At 39.6% G+C, this 21,458-nt stretch overlaps 1 protein-coding gene across 12 annotated transcripts in view; it reads left to right on the top strand.

Moving 5' to 3' along the window:
• The window catches only part of AMBRA1 (autophagy and beclin 1 regulator 1), a 226,276-nt gene that overhangs the window by 97,544 nt on the left and 107,274 nt on the right, over positions 1 to 21,458 (top strand). For 10 of the 12 annotated variants that reach the window (XR_013156974.1, XM_077114562.1, XM_077114560.1 and 7 more), the window contains 3 exons: positions 2,640 to 2,819; positions 17,254 to 17,334; positions 17,782 to 17,882. Coding sequence is in view for 11 of the 12 variants with exons in the window: in XM_077114562.1 (XP_076970677.1) it covers positions 2,640 to 2,819; positions 17,254 to 17,334; positions 17,782 to 17,882 (362 nt within the window). In the remaining variant the exon portion in view is untranslated. The remainder of the gene's footprint in view (positions 1 to 2,639; positions 2,820 to 17,253; positions 17,335 to 17,781; positions 17,883 to 21,458) is intronic. The other 2 variants (XM_077114563.1, XM_077114567.1) reach the window with 1 other exon arrangement.

Here is a 21,458-nt window from a genome sequence, read left to right as displayed (position 1 = left end):
TGAGGATTTTTGAAAAACATTAAAAATTCTCACCTGAAACTCTTTGGGTTTGTCTGATAGATTTTCAAGCCCCTCAGTAGAAGGATGATTTTTACCTCATTACTGGTTGGTTAATTTCTTTTTCCTCATAGATGTCACAACATAAAATGTGTAGGTCAAAGCCTTTGTGAACCGTCTCCTTGGCACTCAGATCCTGAGCTTCCTTCTGTCTGCACACCTAAATGGGCGAGTCTGGAATGTTCTGGCATTTAATAATTGAACCAAGAATCTTTTATTATAACTGATGTACCATTTCAAACGCTAGGAAATTCCTGTCTTGGTGAAATTAAACATTTGTGGTTACTTAATGCTGAAATTGTATCCCTCCATCAGAGGGCAATCTTTGTCAGCAGCAGCAGCAGCAGCAGCATTATTGTTACTTCTATCTATATTATAATTTTTCCAATGGTTAGGGTAGACTGTATACCAAGGAATGAGTATATTTTTATGGTCCCTTTTCAGAATCAGTTCCCCCAAAACGATCTTCATTCCCCTCTTGAAACTTTTCTTCTTAGATTCTTTTCCAGTCTGATTGACTTAAAAATTTAACCAACAATTAGTTAATTTCAGCTGGAAGATTTCTGTGTACTTGGTAGATGTAGAAACAACTCAAGAATATTGACCTCTGTCTGTTGAAAATAGGAGATTCTGTGATTCATCCTTACAAAGTGCATGGGAACAGAGGTATTCAGGGATAATATAAGTTCCACCAGTTAAGGCTTTTAAGAAATAGTTGTTGTACTCTGATCATCTTGGCCAAGGCACCTGTACAACCCATGCCCATCTGCTAATCAAAGATAATCTGGACTCAGTGATGCAAAATGTAGCATATGTTTCTGTAACACAAACATTTGAGTTGCAGAAATCGTCAATCAGCCTGCTTGAGAATTACATTTGATGGTTGGCCAAATGGACAACACCTCTGATGACAGATGTTTCCTCAGTTCCTACAGCTGTTAGCTGCGCGGTCTTTGCCATGAGACAGTAGACTTATTGAGGATCTGCCCAGAGGCTGTCCAGGGGTATGAAAAAGGCCGCAAGATGGGTGTGAACACCTTTCATACTATTTGGGTAGGACTACGACTACAATTTTCATTCTCAATCAATTTTTCCAGAGTTCCGTTTTAAATAAAATAACAGAAGATAAATATCTTTTTTCTTTTTATAGTAAAACATTATAGATGTGTATCAAGTATTAAGGTCCCCAGTAATCATTAGGGTTGCTCTATCTCCTTTTATTTTTTTCCCTAGTTGCAAAAATATGTATTTTAAAATATATATTAGTATATAAATACTGTTCTTCACTGTTTCTCCCACTTAAATTTTTATTTTAGAGGGCTTTCCTTGTGAGTGTGTAGAACTACTTTTTATTTAATAGTTACATAGTATTTCTTTATATGGAAATAATTTATTTAACTGTTGGTGGGCACTTGGGTGGTTTCCTAGTTTTTTCACTAGTGCTAAAATGTGTAAATGAACTTCCTCCTTATATATATATATATATATCTTTGCATCCTTGTGTCTTTCTGTAGGATAAAATTCCCAGTGTAATTAGTGAGTTCTCATGTGTGCCTCAGGCAGGTTTTAAGTCTTGAAATTTCTTAGTACTCTACTTAATATTACCTATGATATGGCATTTTTCTATTATTGTTCCTTCTTAATCATATCCTCAAATTATGTAGCAGTATTGTGAGCGATAGAGGGAAACTGAGAAAGGACGTGTGGAGAGTTGTGTGAGACACTAGAAGTTTTCATGGAGTATCAAGATATTAAGTCAGAGTTTTGAAGAATATAGGTCCAAACTAATTATTTGCTAGGAATAACCATAGCAAAGGAGAAGAAAAGGAATGACTGTTACCTTTTATTTTGCTCAGTATCCATGTATTTTTGATGCTCCAAATAGAAAAACCTCTCTCTTTTTCTATTAGGTCCTCTGTTCTTCCAAGTATATTTTACTCTGTCTCCATCCTGTATATTTCTGCCATGTTACAAGTGCTTGTGCATAATCAGTAAGGGAGGAGTAAGAGGTTCAAAGAGATCATTTTAAGAAGAGAGGACAAATATGAAGCTGTGGATAGTTGTTGGAGAAGAAAGAAAGCTTGTTGAAGATGATGCCTGTAGATGCTGTCTTTAATTATTTAAGGTTTACCATCTTTTGGCCTGTTTTCTCATCCATAAAATGAAAGAATAGATGATCTGAAGATGATTACTAAGTTCTGTCTCGTATCTTGCACTTTGAATATGTATGATGACTAAGGAAAAGTTGTGATTCTATATAAAGTGTACTCTGAGAAACTGAAAGGGGTCCCTTAAGAAGCTAAAAAGAAAGACCCAGTGCTGTCCTTTTCAGAGGGGGCAGCTCTCAATCAGATGAAGTCTGATTAAAAGGCCTGTTTATCTTATCTCAGAACAGAAACACTGGTGATAGTCTCATAAGTATATTCTGCAGTATAAACCTTCTGGTGAGTTAAATGCCATTTATTTTTCATGTTTCCAGAGTTGGCCCCACAGGGAGATGCCATGGGAGAACTGGATTGACTGTCTTTCACAGTATTCCTCACGTTAGTGCTAGTTTGTGTTTGTCCATCTCTGTCTCTTAGATTATCTCCTGCTGCATACTACGCTCAGAGGATGATCCAGTATCTCTCGCGGAGAGACAGTATTCGCCAGCGCTCCATGCGCTACCAACAGAACCGTCTCCGTTCTTCCACTTCCTCCTCTTCCTCAGACAACCAGGGTCCATCAGTAGAGGGAACCGACTTGGAATTTGAGGACTTTGAGTAAGTACATACCCAGCTTACTTACTTCCCTCTCCTCCCATTCTTTGAGTCCTTCCAAGCTGGCTGTTGTCTGAGCAGCAATGACTGACATTCTTCCTTCAAACCCTTAAGTTATTGTTTATAAATATAAGATAGGATGAGGGACAGAAGGTTAAAATACCCAAGAACTCCCAGCTCTGGCAATTGCATTGCTGATTCACTGGAGCCTGTAGGAAGAGACAGGTCCCAGGTCAGAGTTGGAGAAGATGGCTACTGCTCTTTAGGCGACATTTTTATTTCCCCTATGTATGTACAGGGGCTGTGTAATGCTTCTGCTTGGCTGTCTTCATGACTTCAAAGAGGCAGAAGGGTTTTTTGTCTTAAGCATAGTAGGTATGGAGATTAAAAATAATGAAAATACTTGGATTTTCTAAAAAGAGGATTCTCTGTCTTAGCACCGTTGATCAGACTGATTGAGGTCCTATTCTCTTGCCTGAACTTCCTCAGTCTTCCCCCTTCCCCACCTCCCCAAAGAGCCTTTGAAAGTAGCCTGTCACATTAATGTGGTGAGTTGAGAGATGATTCCTTTCTTCTAGTCTTTTGAGTAAAGGGTGAGGTGCGGGGAGCTGTAAGCTAGAAGGGAGGATCAACTCCAGGCGCCAGAATCCAAGCTCCCCCAGCCTTAATGCTGGGTTCTACCTTCCCTGTCCTGGTGCTGCTGGCCTTTCCTAGTTTGTGTCAGATTGAACATCTAGCTCTTGTTTTGATTCCTTTGTTTGGTCCCCCTGCTTTTTATTTTTGGCTGGCAGTATTAGGATAGAGCAGCCCAATGGTCGTTTTCCTTTTTTTTCCCCTCTCCCATCTTGATAGAGCTTGGTCAGGTCTAGGGTCTTGGGAGTTCTTGTCACCTTCATCCTCCTTCCTCTTCTTTGAACCGAGTGGGTAGTTTTCTCAGGAGTCACCTTGTAACAGATGTCATGCAAAATCTCAAACAGATGTGTTTGAGAAATCTCTTTGTTAGAGAGGACTAAGGAGATGGGAACAACACTTATACCAACTTGCCTTCCTGGTGCTGTTGTTAAATGTACTAGCTATTGCATATTTGGAAGCAAAAGGAAGACTATATGGGAGGTTTATTTGTCTAAGATGTAAATGTGAAAGAAATGCAGCGGTGTCCTGAATCAGCTATGGTGTGGCCAAGGGAGCAGGAGTGATGGTCCGCCCTCATGAACTGTGTGAGAGGAGCCCAGCTACTCTCCAACTCTCAGGATTCTTCCTTCTGTCTACTCTAGGGGAGGGGGATGCACATACTTACTGGCAGGGAAGGGAACAGAGTCCCCATTTCCTTACCCAGACGGACACCTGTAGTGAAATATGTTCTCCTGTAGATACTCTTTTCCCAGCACCAGGGTCTATTCAGGGAAGCAGTTTAAACACATGCCGAAGCTGCTAGCACTTAGTGCTGCTGAAAAAGCCTGGGTGCCTTTCTTTGAGAAGTCCTGCCGAGCTCTGGGAGTCAGTACTGTGGATTGCCCAGCCCTCTTTCCATGCATTCGTAGAAAGCTGCTGTGCTACCTCTTTGCAGTGGTAAAATGTGGGGCTCATACCTTTGAGCTGTTTCTTGCCTCGTGACTTGTCCTTCACAATGGAGTTCTGGGTTAGTTTAAAATGTTCTGTTCTCGTGTTACCTTCCCTTTCTTCTGCTACCACCTCCTCCCTTTCCCCTTCCTTCCCCCTCAATTCTCCTATGTCAGGCTGCCTCCTCCTCGTCCTCCCCACAGCCCACCTGTACTCTCACCTCCCCTCTGGCTTCAGGGCAACCTGCGACCTGCATTTACATTTCTTGCTTCACTTTCCATAGCACCGGTACATCATTTTCCCCCTTGGGGTCTTGTATTGCTCCCTGGTTAGTAATAATGGACCAATTTCTCTAATGCCCCCCTGAAATTCCCTCTCTGGGGTGTTTTCCTTTCTTTTGGGGCTGATGCAGGCTATAATCTTGTTTTTAATAGCAACTGTGGATTAGTCACTTCAACATTAGTAGTCTAGGTCTTCTAGTGAAGGATGTTACTGGCTGGTTAATACTGACTTATTGTCTGTTCAATTCGTTCTGTCTCCTTCTCAGCCCACCTCCCCCACTGTATATGGAGTGCTGCTTGGGTTTGCTCCTCTTAATTTCTAGGTTTTCTGAGGAGAGAGATGTGAGGAATTACAGACTATACCAGTTCATCTTAATTTCTCTTTCCTAATCCTTTCATTCGCTTTAATGTGTAGAGGTTAGAAGCTTGTATAGTCACAGTTCATAGTGTTTTCAGATGCAGAGAAGCTGGTAACTGAGCTGTGACCTGGAACCCTTCTAACAGTTAAGGGGCCATTGAAAGAGACTGTTCTGTGTGGGTTTCCTTACCTTCACAGCACATCACGCCCCTTCTTTTGGTAACCCACTTCAACCTTTCACCCTCTTCCCATGTGCTAACTCAGAGGGCATTCTGCCATTCTCTGGCTCATCCCATCCAGGTGTATAGGGTCCCCAGAAAACCGAAGCAGCCATTACCCAGATCCCATTTTTTGGGGTCTTTTCTATTACCTTTTCATTAAATGAAAGGTATCAGGTATAATAATATTTTTTGAATGTTTGCTAATTTATAGCTTACAAAACATTTATATGCATACATATATTAACATAAACGTAAATCTTGTTGATCCTTACAATAACCTGATGAGGAAGTTATTTGTTCCATTGTGGTGTTTTTCTGAATGAAGTTACTGAGACTTGATCAAATGGCAGACATGTATAAGATTAGAGAACAAGCATATGTAGTGTCTGACTTTTATTATCTTGCATTTTTGAGCCCTTTTATAAGCTTGCTGTGGAACAAGACCATCGAGATTTATCTCTTGGAGACTGGAGGATGGTCAGCACCCAGTGAAATTTTCTGTTCTTTTGGGATCTGGCTTAATGACCATATATTCCCAGGCAGACAACTTCCCCTGCTATTCTTCTTTGTGGCAGGGATTGAGACTGCAGGGTCCTTGTGTTTATCAGAATGCACAAACAGGACAGAGGCCTGTTGGCAGGTCTCTCTGAAGCCCTCAGCAGCTTCTTTGCATAAAGATGTTCACAAGCAGGGTGAAGCTGTGGCCGCCCTTGACGTTGCTCTCTGGCTGCTTTCAGCCCAGACCACCAGTTACAGCGTGGTTGGCAAATAAGTAAAAGGACAATTTTCATTTCCATTTTTATCATCTCTTTGGAAAAAGGGAGGAAGGCTTTATGAAGCCCAGGTTAAGTGCTGTATCCCTTAAGTTGTCATCCTCATATTTAAAAGAGAGTTGTTAAGGCCTGCGAAAGAGGTGGTATGTGTGCCTTTATGACTATTATTTTCCTCCTTCCTCATTTTATCAGTTATTCTAAATGCAATTATAATCCCAGAATCATCCCCAGATCATGTTCCTACCTCACTGAGAGGTGCTTTTTTTACAGCTGCTTTTATTTCCTGGGCAAAGAATAGCCTGAGTGAAGTCCTTGTTAATGACAGTCAGAACTAGAGGAGCTTCAGGTGAGATCAGCTACAAATATATCTACCATACATACCAGCCACTGAGTAATTGTATTCAATTTCTTGAAATTTATAGCTAACATAGAACAGAACAAATCTTTCATTACCAGTTGAGGCACCATACTTCAGATTTCTGCCTGAGGGAAACATCTCAATGAGAATTCCAATCTTTCACCCTTAAAATGAAGTATCTTTAGATCTACTACATTTCTTTTCTTAGCTCTTAGAATTTTCTTTGTCATATTTGGATCCCTTTATCCTCCAAATACTCAGAAATATTTAGTTGCAAGTATTATAGCAAACATTTCTCAGCACCAGAGATGGGCTCTGATTCCGTAGTATGGCATGATATGTTCTAGCAGTACCACAGACACAGGTGCAGAAGTGCCTCATGCAACAAGACACACTTTGGCAAGGAAGTCATTACAAGGTCTTGGTATATGGTATAGTGGAGGAGAGATCTGAAGGCGGCTATTACAAGTCCCAACCTCAGCCGTACCATCTGACTGGGTGTGGCTTATGGGAGGTTACTTGCTCTTAGTTCATAATTTGATAGTCTTCCTTTGTCCCTTTGATTTAGCTGAAGTTTAGTTGAGCCATAGACAGATAAAATGTTAGAAACCAGATTGTACTGCTCCTGTCGTGATCTGTCTATAGGCAAAATTCTGATAACTTTGTGAAACTCATACTTGCACTCAAGTTCTCCTCAGTAGAAATTCCAGCAGACTGAAGCCATATATCCTTGGTAGTACTTGGTTCCGGAATTTCTCTCTTGGAATTTTTAGTACTTCTGTGGGATCCAATACTAGCCTCAAATAACAAATATATAACTGATAACCAAGAAAGAGAAGAGTAGCTAATAGCATCTGAAATCTTTGGAGGGGAAAATTGTCTTTTTCATTTTCAAGTATAGTTGGCTCTCTCTCTACCATTTGCCTTACAAACCATGAACTCTTTAATACTGTTGCAAGAGAAATTGTAACGAAAAACACTGTAAACGTATTCTCTTTACAGATTAGAACCTGCTAAAACATTCAGGAATCAGCTGAACAACTACATTTATCGAGTGGCTGTGTTGTGCAGAATTAGTTCTTAAAGTGAGAGTAGATGAGAAACTGCTTCCCTTTTACCAGATAATCTAAAATAATTTCACTTTGTTTTTATAGTAGTTGATCACTTTTACAAGGTCACCTTTGTAAAAGAGAAAGGTAAGAAGTCTTCAAATATGCCTATGCTTTGCCTAGGTATACTTAAGGGGAAGGCAAATAAACGCACAGTCATAGAAACATGAAACAGCATGGGGTGTTTAGGGAATTGCCCTATCAACTGTAAACTACGAGATATATGGCAGGAGATGAGGCCTAGGGTCAGATCTTATAGAGTCTTTTGTGCCTTCCAAAGGAAGTGAAATTTATTCCATAGGTGAGAGGGAGACATTAAAAGGTTTTAAGCTGTGGAATAATACCATCAGATAATCTTCATACATTTCTGAAAAGATTGACTATAAGAAGGGTTGTGACAGAGGTTCCACCAACATACAAGAATAGTATTATTGTATGAAGGGAAAGCATATTTGGGGCAATGTGAGAGGTTCATGGGTTTAAGCTGAGTGTTGAAGACTGCATAGGACTTTGATAAATTAATTGATATGGAGGATAGGGGTAGGGAAGGAGATTCTAGACAAGGGAATAGCTTGAGCAAAACCCCAGAGAAAGGAGATTATAGGGCTTATTCAGAGACCCTGACTAGATCTGTGGCTAAAGCTTATGGAGTGTTTGTTATATGAGAGAGAATTTGGAATGGCATTTGGGGCTTGAACTGTGAAGGACTTAGAATGCCTGGCTGAGGTGTTTGGACTTTGTTTTTATTTAGAAACAGCCATAATTCAGTCTGCATTTCAGGTAGCTAACTCAAGACAGCATTGGTTAGGATGAGCTAAAGTGGCAAGTGTACAGATGCAATTAAACCAGTTAGAAAGCAGTGAATATAATAGGTGAGGACTTTTAAGGACTGAATTTTGGTATTGGGTATAAAAAGGCCTTGGTGTTTTCTAAGAGTAGGGTCTATTTCTGAATTTTGCTGGAGGAATGAGCTCCTTTTGCCTTGACCTCGGCAGAAGTAGAGTAATTAAAAGCATCAGAAAAGTAAAGAAAACTCCTAAGATTTAAGTATAGGATATCTGATGCCTGTTGTACCCCAGTATATTTATAAGATCTATACATGCCTATCTCAATTCTAGCTCCTTACCGAGGATTTTGAGCCTTTTGCTTAGAAATATATAACATTGCTTGGCAGCTTTGGAATTAGTACTTTTTATGATAAAAAAAATTACATATGAATATTTATTATGGGGAATGCAGAAGAGAAAGAAAATGGAACATGTCTGGATTTTGCTTGAGCTGAGAATGGGAAAATACAGATGGAAAGAATTAAATAGCCAGAAAAAAAAGAGGGCATAACTTCTTATTTACATATAATGTATATGTATATATGTATTTTAACATAAAACGCACAATAAGAGTATGGATTTGCATAATTATTCAGATGAAATTAAAAGGTAGAATAAGAGAGAGGAACTTGTAAATGGTAATTATCTCAAATCATCTTTTATATTACTATCCCTTGGAGAAGAATTAATGCTCTGCAGTTCCAGGAGACTTATTAGGTATCTCGTATTGATGGTATCAGCTGAGAATATGCCTTCCTCTCAGAAATTGCATGGTCCTTGGAAGGAGAGACTGGGCCTTCTGGGGCCTTAGTTTCCAACTAACTGCCTAAGTGAGGAAGAATCACTCTGCATCCAGGGAGAAGCATACCAACCAGGCCTTCTCTTTCTGGCTAATCTCACTCAGCATAATGTCCTCAAGGTCCATCCATGTTGTTACATACTTCATAACTTTATTCTGTCTTAACAGCTGCATAATATTCCATCATGTATATACCACAACTTGTTAGTCACTCGTCTGTTGATGGACATTTGGGCTGTTTCCATCTCTTTGCAAATGTAAATAATGCTGCTATAAACACTGGTGTGTAAATGTCTGTGGTCCTTGCCTTCATGTTCTCTGAGTAGATACCTAGTAATGGTATTGCCGGATCCTGTGGCAATTCTATACTTAGCTTCGTGAAGAACTGCCAAACTGCCTTCCACAGCAGTTGTACCATTTGACATTCCCAAGAACAGTGGATTAGTGTGCCTCTTTCTCCACATCCTCTTCAGCACTTGTTGTTTTCTGTTTTATTGATAATGGCCATTCTGGTGGGTGTGAGATGATATCTCATTGTGGTTTTGATTTTCATTTCCCTAATAGCCATGGAAGTCAAGCCAGGGAAGGCACATCTTTTCATGTGCCTTTTGGCCATTTGTATTTCCTCTTCTTAGAACTGTCTGTTCATGTCTTTTACCTATTTTGTAATTGGGTCGTTTGTCTTTTTGTTGTTGAGTTGAACAATCTCTTTATACACATTCTGGATACTAGGCCTTTATCTGATGTGTCATTTCCAAATATTGTCTCCCATTGTGTAGGCTGTCTTTCTACTTTCTTGATGAAGTTCTTCGATGCACAAAAGTGTTTAATTTTGAGTTCCCATTTCTTTCTTTCTTCAATGCTCATGCTTTGGGTGTAAGGTCTAGGAAACCACCTCCTATTATAAGATTTATAAGATATTTCCCTACTTTTTTCTAAAAGTTTTATCATCTTAAATCTAATATTTAGATCTTTGATCCATTTTGAGTTAATTTTTGTGTACGGTGTGAGATACGGCTCCTCTTTCATTCTTTTGCATGTGATATCCAGCCAGGCCTTCTCTTATCTGGAGAGTGAATAGAAAAGAGGAGCATAGGGAAGCAAGTGAATTTTTGATAGTCTGATTTACAGCAAAATCAACTATGTGCTGTCAAGAGAACAATGGCCTTTTGAGCTTCTTGCTGCAAAAGCTTCATTTATCAAAAAGGGCCGAGTCAGAGCCATTTATCACTGAGGAGCAGTGACAACCTGACTGTCTGGTCAGGACACAGACATTAGTCTGCAGGTGTATTTTTCATTCTTTTAAATTACAGCCTCGTCCTAAGACAATTAATCCTGGGTATTTAGCAAAAGAGTCACTGCTTACGTTTTTCCTTGCTCCAGAAATGCATCTTCCTTTATTCAGCACTTGTCTTAAGGTGCTTAATTGTTTGAAGGGTGTTTTTTCCCTCTAAAATCTCACTTATTCTTCCCCCTCCCCTTCCCAAATACCCCTCGGAGAGTTAATCACAGAAGCACAGAGTTCAACAACTAGGAAAGCCATTAACAACCCTGTCCTGCTGGCTTAAAGGCAGCTCTGGCCGATGAGATTGATGAGGGTTTCTCTGGTAGTTCACTGGAAAGTATTCTGGTGAGAAAGACTCCTTCTGTGATGGAGGAGCAAAACTAGCATATTTGTGTGTTCTGGCCTTCACTGTTGTTTGTTTGTTTTTTAAGGCCCCTTGAAAAGGACATGGGTTACGTTAGATTAGACCCCAGTATTTAGCAACCTTCATTGTTTCTAAGGTAAATTATAAATTATCTCTTGGGTTTGCCTTTCTTCTACCATCTATCTGTCAAATATCTTCTAGTCCACTGGTATGATTTATTTTGCCCCCTCTATATTGTGAAGCCTTGATTTATGTTGATCTTGTATATGCACAAAAGAGAGTAGCATTATCCTAAGTATTTTTAATTTCTTTGCTTTTTTTCTTGGAACTCTTAACATTCTCCCCTTTTTCTACTCCTCTCAAGTATCCTATGCATTGAATGTTTATTCCCTTTCTCAACTTCTTACCTCTGAATCCTACCGTTTTTTTAGAGTATAAAATCTTCAGGATCCCTAGTGTCCTTTTCAGCTCTAATATATTTGGAGCTGTGTCATTTCTCTGGGATTATTGCATGCTAGTACTAAAACCCAGGGCCTGTTATTCTCCTCTTGCCTAATTTGTTCTTTGGTTGGGAATTCTGGCCTTTACTACATTACCCATTCTTATTTTCGAGGTTTTTCCTGGTCATACATGTTTGCACTGGTGTTTTGGTAGGTTGTTCCCCTGCACCTCCGCACCTCTGTTCCCCCTCCCCCCATAGACAGCATAGTATTTGTGTATTGCTACATGTTTCACATTTTTCTAACCATTCTAGGTCTCTTTATGTCATTTCTCTTTGTTTGCTAGAGTTTTCTAACACTTTGAATTTTAAATCTTTTGTATGTTTTATTGAGATGCCATTTAGGCCCTGTTCTAGTCTGCTAGCTGCCAGAATGCAATATACCAGAAACAGAATGGCTTTTACAAAGGGAAATTTAATAAGTTGCTAGTTTATAGTTCTAAGGCTGAGAAAATGTCCCAATTAAAACAAGTCTATAGAAATATCCAATCTGAGGTATCCAGGGAAAGATACCTTGGTTCAAGAAGGCCAATGAAGTTCAGGGTTTCTCTCTCAGCTGGAAGGGCATATGGTGAACATGGTGTCATCTGCTAGCTTCTTCTCCTGGCTTCCTGTTTCATGACGCTTCCCAGGAGGCATTTTCCTTCTTCATCTCCAAAGTCACCGGCTGGTGAACTCTGCTTCTTGTGGCTATCTAGTTCTTCTCTGTACTCTGAATTTCCCATTCTCCAAACGTTTCCTCTTTTATAGGACTCCAAGGAACCAATCAAGACCCACCCAAATGGGTGGAGACAAGTCATCACCTAATCCAGTTTAACAACCACTCTTGATTAAATCACATCATCCAGGGAGATGATCTGATTACAGTTTCAAACATACAGTATTGAATAGGGATTATCCTACCTTTATGAAATGGGATTTATATTAAAATATGGCTTTTCTAGGGGCATGCTTCCTTTCAAACCAGCACAGACCCTTACTTTGCCATCATTAGCAAAGATGTTAAATAAGCCTGAGGACCAGCATATATATCGTCACTCACTTCATAAATTGTCTTTTGTTTATGGTGCCTTAAGTCTGAGACCTTCCTTGTATCAGAACTAGCTGATCTCATTCTTAGTTTTCTATATATCCTCCAACAATCTCTAAATACTGTAAAGCCATTATCTCTGGCCATGTTTAGCAAACCCCACTCCCTTTTTTTTTTTTTGTAATGGAGTAAGAAACTGAATCAGAAAGAAGTTTTTTAGAATTCTTTTTTAGGAATTAATAACAGTGAAAAGAAGCTTGTGATACATTTTGTAGGAGCCCAGTATTTTCCCCAGCCCTGACATTTGTCCATTTTTCTAAGTTATCTTGTGTCATTTCACTAAGCTCTGTGAGTGTCATTTTAGGGCATTGGCAACTGCTAATCAGTACTACCTGAGGCACTGGCTTCTTCTTCCTTGCTTCTCAGCTCTATTAACAGCTTGTGGAGTACCCTTTGCCCAGATGGAATTGGGTCACAGATTAGGCTTTTTAAAAAATATGTTTTTATTGATAAATCTTGATACACGTACAGTCCATACATGGTGTACAATCAGTGGCTCACAACATCATCACATAGTTGTATATTCATCACCATGATCATTTTTAGAACATTTGCCTATTCCAGAAAAAGAAAAAAGAAAAAGCTCGTATTTTCCATACCCCTGCTCCTCCCTCTCATTGGCCAGTATTTCCATCTACCCAATTTATTTTAACCTTTGTCCCCCCTATTATTTGTTTATTTTTTGTCTGTCTTTTGTACTCATCTGTCCATACCCTAGATAAAAGGAGCATCAAACACAAGGTTTTCACAATCACTCGATCACTATGTAAAAACTATATGTTATACAGTCATCTTCAAGAATCAAGGCTACTGGAACACACTCAACAGTTTCGGGTACTTCCCTCCAGCTACTCCACCACACCATGAACTAAAAAGGGATATCTATACAATGCATAAGAATAACCTCTAGGATAACCCTTCGACTCTGTTTGAAATCTCTCAGCCATTGAAATTTTATTTTGTCTCATTTTTCTCTTCCCCTTTTTAATTTTCTCAGTCCCTTGATGCCGGCTCATCCCAGGATTTCTGTCACATGTTGCAAGGAGATTTACACCCCTGAGAGTCATGTCCCACCTAGGAGGGAGGGCAGTGAGTTCACCTGCTGTTCTAGTTTGCTAACTGCCGATATGTAATGTACCAGAAATGGAACAGGTTTTAAAAAGGGGAATTTAATGAGTTGCTAGTTTACAGTTTTAAGGCCAAGAAAATGTCCCCATTAAAACAAGTCTATAGGAATGCCCAATCAAAGGCATCCATCCAGGGAAAGATACCTTGGTTCTAGAAGGCCGATGAAGTTTGGGGTTTCTCTCTCAAGTGAGAAAGCACATGGCAAACACAGTCAGGGCTTCTCTCTCAGCTGGAAGGACACATGGCAAACATGGCATCATCTGCTAACTTTCTCTCCTGGCTTCCGGTTTCATGAAACTCCCCAGGAGGCGTTTTTGTTCTTCATCTCCATAGGTCACTGGCTGGTGGACTCTGCTTCGTGGTGCTGCAGCATTCTTTGCTCTCTCTGAATCTCCCATTCATTCTCCAAAACGTTTCCTCTTTTATAGGACTCCAATAAACCAATCAAGACCCACCCAAATGGGTGGAGACATGTCGTCACCAAATCCAGTTTAACAACCACTCTTCACTAAATCACATCATCCAGGGAGATGATCTGATTACAGTTTCAAACATACAGTATTGAATAGGAATTATTCTATCTTTATGAAATGGGATTTTGATTAAAACATGGCTTTTCTAGGGGGCATACGTCCTTTCAAACCAGCACACCTGCCAAATTGGCTTAAAGAGAGAGGCCACATCTGAGCAACAAAAGGAGTTCTCTCAGGGTAACTCTTAGGCCTGATTTTAAGTATCCTTTGCCAGGGATAAGTTTCATAAGGGCAAACCCCAAGATTGAGGGCTCAGCCTATTGATTTGGTTGTCCCCACTGCTTGTGAGAGTATCAGAAATTCTCCAAATGGGGAAGTTGAATATTTCCTCCTTTTCCCCAGTGCTTCAAGGGAACTTTGCAAATCCTTCTTTATTCACTGCCCAAGTTACTCTGGGATATATTGGGGCATCATACTAACCTGGACAAACAAAAAGTCTCACATCCTAAACAGATAAAACTTTGGACCTTGCAGAAAGCAAATTGTCAGTTCCACAATGTGATTTTGGGAAGGCCAGCTCTCACATTCATAGATATGAAACAAAGTGATTAGATTTGCCCCACATTGCTTCTTTTTAGCTTCTTTTAGCTTAGCTTTAGTTCACCCTTTTTGAGTTAAAACTTCAAAATATTTTCAAATTCTTCTCATGATATTAGTTGTAATTTTTGTGGCTATTGATAAGTAAAAGATACAGTGATGAAAAGCTATCATGAATTCAGTTGTACTTTTAAATAAATTGTATTTTACTCATCACAACTCGAATCTACATAAATTTGAAAAATAATCTATTTAATTTGGGAGCCACTTTATTTGTTAAGTATTCACCTGATGCTTTGTGTGCATATGACTACCAGGATTTACAATTTGGGTGCTTTGCAGTGACTAGAGCCTACTGGCTAGGAACTTCTGATCTCATTGCTGTTTGCGGGGAGGGCAAAAGTGGGGAGGGCATGGGCAGTCTCAGGGAACTGATTCAGGGTCTCTGGCACGGCAGGTGAGGATTCTGCCCCTGAGTCACCGTTACACCACCTTGATCTCATCACTTTTTTTTTCATCAAGAGGCCAAACTTTGCCAGTACTTTTTTTTTAATTAATTTTTTAAAAAAATATAACAACAAACGCAAACATTCTTAACTTATGATCATTCCGTTCTAAATATATAACAGTCATTCACAATATCATCACATAGTTGCATATTCATCATCCTGATCATTTCTTAGAACATTTGCATCAATTCAGAAAAAGAAATAAAAAGACAACAGAAAAAAATTCATACATACCATACCACTCATCCCTCTCTTTCATTGATCGCTAGCATTTCAATCTAAATTTATTTTAACATTTGTTCCCCCTAGTATTTATTTTTATTCCATGTGTTTTACTCATCTGTTGATAAGGTAGATAAAAGAAGCATCAGACACAAGGTTTTCACAATCACACAGTCACATTGTGAAAGCTGTATCATTATACAATCATCATCAAGAAACATGGCTACTGGAACACAGCTCTACATTTTCAGGCAGTTCCCTCCAGGCTCTCCATTACATCTTGACTAACAAGGTGATATCTATTTAATGCATAATAATAACCTCCAGGATAACCTCTCGACTCTCTGTTTGAAATCTCTCACCCATTGACACTTTATTTTGTCTCATTTCGCTTTCCCCCTTTTGATTCGATCTCATCACTTTTTAAAATTCCCATTGTACTTTCCATATGCGTATACTTTGCCCCACCCTTCATCTGTAGAGATTCGTCAAAGGAATATGATATATTAAGGAAAACAATACTATGTTTTCTCTTTGGGGAGAATAAAGACTAAGTACTGACTTTTGAATGAATTAGCTTCCAGTATCCCTGGAATTGATTTGTCTCTAAATGTTAAGCAGCCAACTCCACCAAGATATAAAAAACTCCATAAGCTTTTGTTTCTGACTTGTGAAGCTCCCACTGACCAATTTTTGAAAGACAAAGTGTTTTCTTAACTTTGGTTCCAGGGCCAATTTGAAGATAATCTCATTGACTTTAAGATAATCCGAAGGGAGAATTCAGAAAATGCCCCAATTTAAGTTCTCAGAGGCTCATTAATTTTATGGGGTTGGTTAAGCAGCTAATTAACTGCTCTGTCCAGCCAATGCCCTTTGACTTGTTGTTCCTTTGATGTGTTGGAAACCAAACCATGTGAGGCTGCTTTCTTCTCCTTTCTTATAGGAGTCAGTGAAGTATAGTTGAAAGAGCAGGGGTTTCAACATAGACTCAACATCAGGTTGAGTCTTGCCTTAACCACTTTATACTTGTATGACCTTGGGCATTTTACTTTGCCTCTCTGGTCCTTAATTTCCTTAGTTGTAAAAGAAAACTAATAATAATTCATGGGGTAGGTAGAAAGATCAAATGGAACAGCATTAATAAAACTTGTACTGGAACATAATAGATACTTAATATATGGTGGTTTTACTATTGTTTTTGGGTTTATCAGCACTCCACAAATATACAATATAATCTTTTAGCATCCTTACCTAAGTCCTTAGAGCTATCCTTACTAAGAAGCTCTCCTAACTTCTCTTCTTAGAATGGGACATGATAAGAATAGAGATTAAAAGAATAATTTAACAGTGCACACACACCAAAAAAAAAAAAAGATTTCTTTCTCCTTTTCTTTTTTTGGTTTTACTCAATTGACCTGGTTTAGGATTACGTTTTCTAATATTCTGTATCATTATCAATTTTTCAGTCTCTAAGAGAAGAGACTGTCCAATCTTTTTCTTGTGTAGTTTTTCTTTCACTTATCACTGATTTGTCCATACTGAGGACCTAAACAGATTCATTTTTTGAGTAAAAATGATGGAGGCGTTTTTTTCTTCCTTCAAGAGCCCTAAAAGCAGAAGTTTCTTTCTGTCTGTCAATCTAAAAAAAAGTTTATATATATCCACTTCACATCCCTTGGAATATTTAAATTTGACTTCAGTTTCGGTTGCTACAGGGTTCAGAGACACATTAACTCAAGAAAAATCCTCCTCCTCCTCTTCCTTACTGAATTGCCTGTGATAAATGCTTGTAAGTCGTTTAGTTGAGGTACTCCTGAAATGCAGTATATTAATATGTCACCCAAATTGTGAGCCAACCAGATGACTAATCTCTGCCGGATCTTCTCCTAATGTTAGAATTTAGTTTGGGGGATGTTTGTCTTTTGGGCTGATGGGTGATTTTGCCCCATTGACTCTTATATGTAGACTTTTTTGTTTTCTCCAGGGACAATGGCGACAGATCCAGGCATCGAGCTCCACGCAATGCCCGGATGTCAGCACCTTCACTTGGACGTTTTGTCCCACGGTAAGAACTAGGCATTCTGCCATGGAGGAAGTCTACACGAGAGCCCAGGATTTAATTTTTAAGCCTGATTTCTGGGTTTTGTGTTGTCCATATCTGGGATTATTTCTTAGTGAGCCTACAATCTAGCCCTGTCACTTGAGGATGATTATCACAATAAAAAGAGTAGAGGCATGGCATGGGTTGGGGTGGGGCTGGGGTGGGGGTGAGGTGAGGAGCACCCTGTTCAAGGCTTGAAGCCCTGGGGAGCTTTACTTTAGAAAGAAGGGCAGGAAGGAGATTCTGACTTGTGAAAGGACAAATCCTAGGAATTTTGACTCCTTTGTGGGCTGCTGTGGATTACTTAAGTTCATTGAGTCCCTTTGTCTTGATTTTTGAGGGTAGACAGGTAATATATTGCCTTTGTTTTATGGTAGTCCTTAGCAGACTTTTTCTGATTCCTTTTTGTAGGCGTTTCCTACTACCTGAGTACTTGCCATATGCTGGAATTTTTCATGAACGTGGACAGCCTGGCTTGGCCACTCACTCTTCTGTTAACAGAGTCCTGGCAGGTAAAGACATGTTTCTTTGGATTTTGAAAATTTGAAAGGACGAGGAACCAGGTAAAACTTTCCTCTCCTTTAGTTGTGTTGATGGGATGGTGCCTTGGCATCTAGCTGAAAACTGTGCTTTGTGGTCCTATACTCTGTTGCTTACTTCAATGCAAAAAACTGCTGGTTTGAGGAAAACTGTTACTCTTACTCATGCCCACTTCCTTCACACCTTTAAAAAAAAACAGTTCAAACCATTTGTTTCTCAATTCAAAATTAGGTTCTGACCATGCTTTTAATTGAATGATATGAGTATCTTGTTGGTGTTTCAGTTGGTGAGACACTCATAAGGCAGATCTTGTGATTTAATCAGGAGCTTAATGCACACTTCTCCACCCCTTTGTGACTGCCAGCACATGGAGCCTCCAGGCACAGAGGAATCTTCTGCGGAAGGAGGAGGGGAAGAAACCCACAGATCTGGCTGAGAAAGCTCCACAGAACAGAAAATGATCTTGGCAAGCCCAGCCGAGACAATTTTATGATAGTCGAATAGTTTAGTGACCTGTCTTTTAAGGCTCTGAGGCGTGATGTGTACTGCTGTTTCTGGACAGTTGCTAGAGAAGAAAACAGAGCAGAATTCTGTTTTTTTTCTGACAAGGGTTGTTATCCCATCAACCTCCACTGCCAACTTGTAACATTAGGTATGTGAAAGCATAAGACATATAAAAGTCAAGCCACATTTAGGTGTATATTTAATAAGCGTTTTTTATTAAAAATTTTTAAATGGCATCCTGTCTTGGGAAGTCTGGACCATGTGGTGGTTGAAGGCAGGAAGGGATCTGTGTGAGGCAAAGATAGGATGGAAAAATGTTGTAAGCTTTTTTTGAATGATTTATAACCAAACTGCTGTCAGAGCTGGTAGGCCATGGGATCTGACCTCCCCTAAGTGGTATCCTTGACCCAACATCAAGACACAAAAATCCCAGAAACCTCAGTGATTTCTTTGTCAAACACCATACCTGGCAGGGAACCAATCTACACCACAATCTCCTGACATCCTCATTGCAGAGGGCTCTGGCTGCAGTCGTTAATGACCGCCTGGCCCTGTGCCTCTCCTTGACTGGTGCTTCTCTTGGCTTGGATGATGGGATGTCGAAGCTCCTCACTGGCAAATAATCACGTGCTACCAGGTACCACTGCAGAGCCTTTCTCTACCCTTCTTTGTTCCAGACATCTGCCTCCACCACTCCATATGGCAACTCCTGATTCTATACTGCCGCAAACCTCTGTTTCCTTGGCATTTAGGTCTTTGAACAGCTGTATGTTGTTTTTCTCTTTCTTGCCTTTAGTAAGCCAAGAACTCTTTCCTATTCCCCCTTGTATGCCCAGAGGCCCTCTTGTATTTATGGATACCTTTGAATATAAGGGATGTGGTCTACCTTACAGCTGTTTACAGATGAGAAATATACTGAAAAAAAAATGGCCTAACAACAGATATAAAGTGCTGCAATGGAAAGGGAAATTTAGACTCCCAAGAATTTTACTCTTGTGTTAGATTATTCTGATGGTTTCCATTCACAAACTGATTTTTCCCATTTTCTCAGGGTGTATGTTACAGAGTGCCTGTTGGTCTTTTTTTAAAAGCCATTGTTGGTAAATATTTAGATGTCCCTCTAGATTCTGTTGGCAACTGTATTACTTGCTTTCTCCTCTTGAGAAAATTCCGATAATAACAATAACAGCAACAAAAATGGCTGACATTTTTTAAGTACTTTACACATATTTCATTTTTTTCTTGCAATAACTCTATGAGAGAATAGTCTTACTCAGTTAATAGTAGAGGAAACAGAAGCCCAGAGGGTTAATTTGGCCAGTGTGATAACAGCGAGAAAGTAGGGAAGCCAGAACTGAACGCAGACCGTAGGACCCCAGAGCTTGCCCTCTAAACCACCTTCCTTGTTGTTTTAAAGGAAAAAGTATCAAAATATCATTCTTTTTCCAGGACCTTAATCTAGAAGAAAAAACACCCAGGGAACTTGGCAGACCTTCAGGGTTTTTCTTATTTGCTCTAATTCCTCTGTTTTAAATGGTTCCTAGACATAGCTTTTTATGACCTAGTGGTGCTTGCCGAGGAAAATCTTATTATGTAACAGCCCTTTCTTCAAGCCTTCTTGCCCTCCTGGATATAGACGTTTTGCTTTTTTATTAAACTTGTGATCATGTAACAGCACTGCCACAATAACGGCTTTCAAAGTGAAAGAGAAAATTGGCCTTTTAACAGTAAGCACTCCCAATTTTCCTGGAAAGGCATTTTCTCTTATATGATTGGAATGAGAGTGTGATGGTCTCAGAACAATTAAATTTAAGAGATATTTGTTCCACAACTGTTATGTGCCAGTCACTATTCTAGGCTCTGGGGATAGCAGAGTAAATAAAATAGACATGATCTCTAGCCTCCTACAACTCCAAGTCTGGGTGGTTGGCCATATATCAATTTTGCTGTTTGGTTCTTGGCTCTAAATATAAGTGAAACTCTCTGTTTGGTGAATGGCTGTTTTGCAGGGCTGAAGCCTGGAAATTTGGCAAACTTGGAGAGACAAAGCAGACACACGCTTGCCATTTTTAGAGGTGTGACCAGTCCTGTGGTACTCAGTGAATTTTCGGTAGACCCTAGCCAAACCCATTCAAAATCATTAACAAAAAAGGATTTGCAGAAAATTAAGATTCATTCTGCCCACTTCCCCCAGAAGAGCCAAATAGTGATGATAGAAAACAGAAGCTGCTGGAGAGAAATGTTTTGATAGTCTGTTAATCTTCGTCTATTTTCCCCCTTATCTTGGTGCTTCCCCACAATTCTTTAGATTCCTGGAGGTCTCCAAATACCCGTCAACCCAGGCCATATCCAATTTTCAGAATACGGTTCTAAATCCATACTTAAAGAGGTTTAAATACATTTAAGACTCTGCAACTCTACCAGGTATGTTTTTGTGGAAGCGCATAAAAGTCTGGGAACTCCCCTGCTGACTTTTTAGCAGACAGCTCTGACTCTGTGCTTCTACTGCAAAAGCAACTGGTAATAAAAAGGAAATGAAGCTAATGACTTCCTGCCGTGGCACAGGTTCTGTCCTAAGTGCTTCCCATACATTCATCTCCTTTAATTGTTACAGCGATCTCTGAGGTCAATGGTAGCATTTCCGTGCTGCAGGGAAAAGTAAACTGAGTCTCAGAGAGATTGTCAGTAGCCTAATATAAAATGGATATTAAGAGGCAGACCTGGGACTTGACACCAAGTCTTTCTGACCTGTAGTATTTCTCTTAGGTCTTCTGTCCCATGTTTTGCTTGAGCTCAACTAGGGAGTATCTGCCAAAAGGTTCTTAAGTATCTGTATGTTTGAGGCCTCATAAAGGTGAAGTGAGAAGCCCCAGCATTTGACAGCCTTCTGGTAATTACTGGAAAAATGAAAAACAATTGAGGTATAGAGGTCTGGATAATTTAGGGCCCTAGTTTTCTGCCCTGCATAATCTTTTTGACTTTCATCCTAATGAGCATCTGTTCCCAGCATATGTGGACCTGATGTACTTAATTTACATCTTGAT

The sequence above is a fragment of the Tamandua tetradactyla genome, chromosome 8, assembly GCF_023851605.1.
Source record: "Tamandua tetradactyla isolate mTamTet1 chromosome 8, mTamTet1.pri, whole genome shotgun sequence".
NCBI classification, from domain to species: domain Eukaryota; kingdom Metazoa; phylum Chordata; class Mammalia; order Pilosa; family Myrmecophagidae; genus Tamandua; species Tamandua tetradactyla.
The sequence above is the reverse complement of the archived record's forward strand: the minus strand, read 5'-3'. Positions and strand labels throughout refer to the sequence as shown.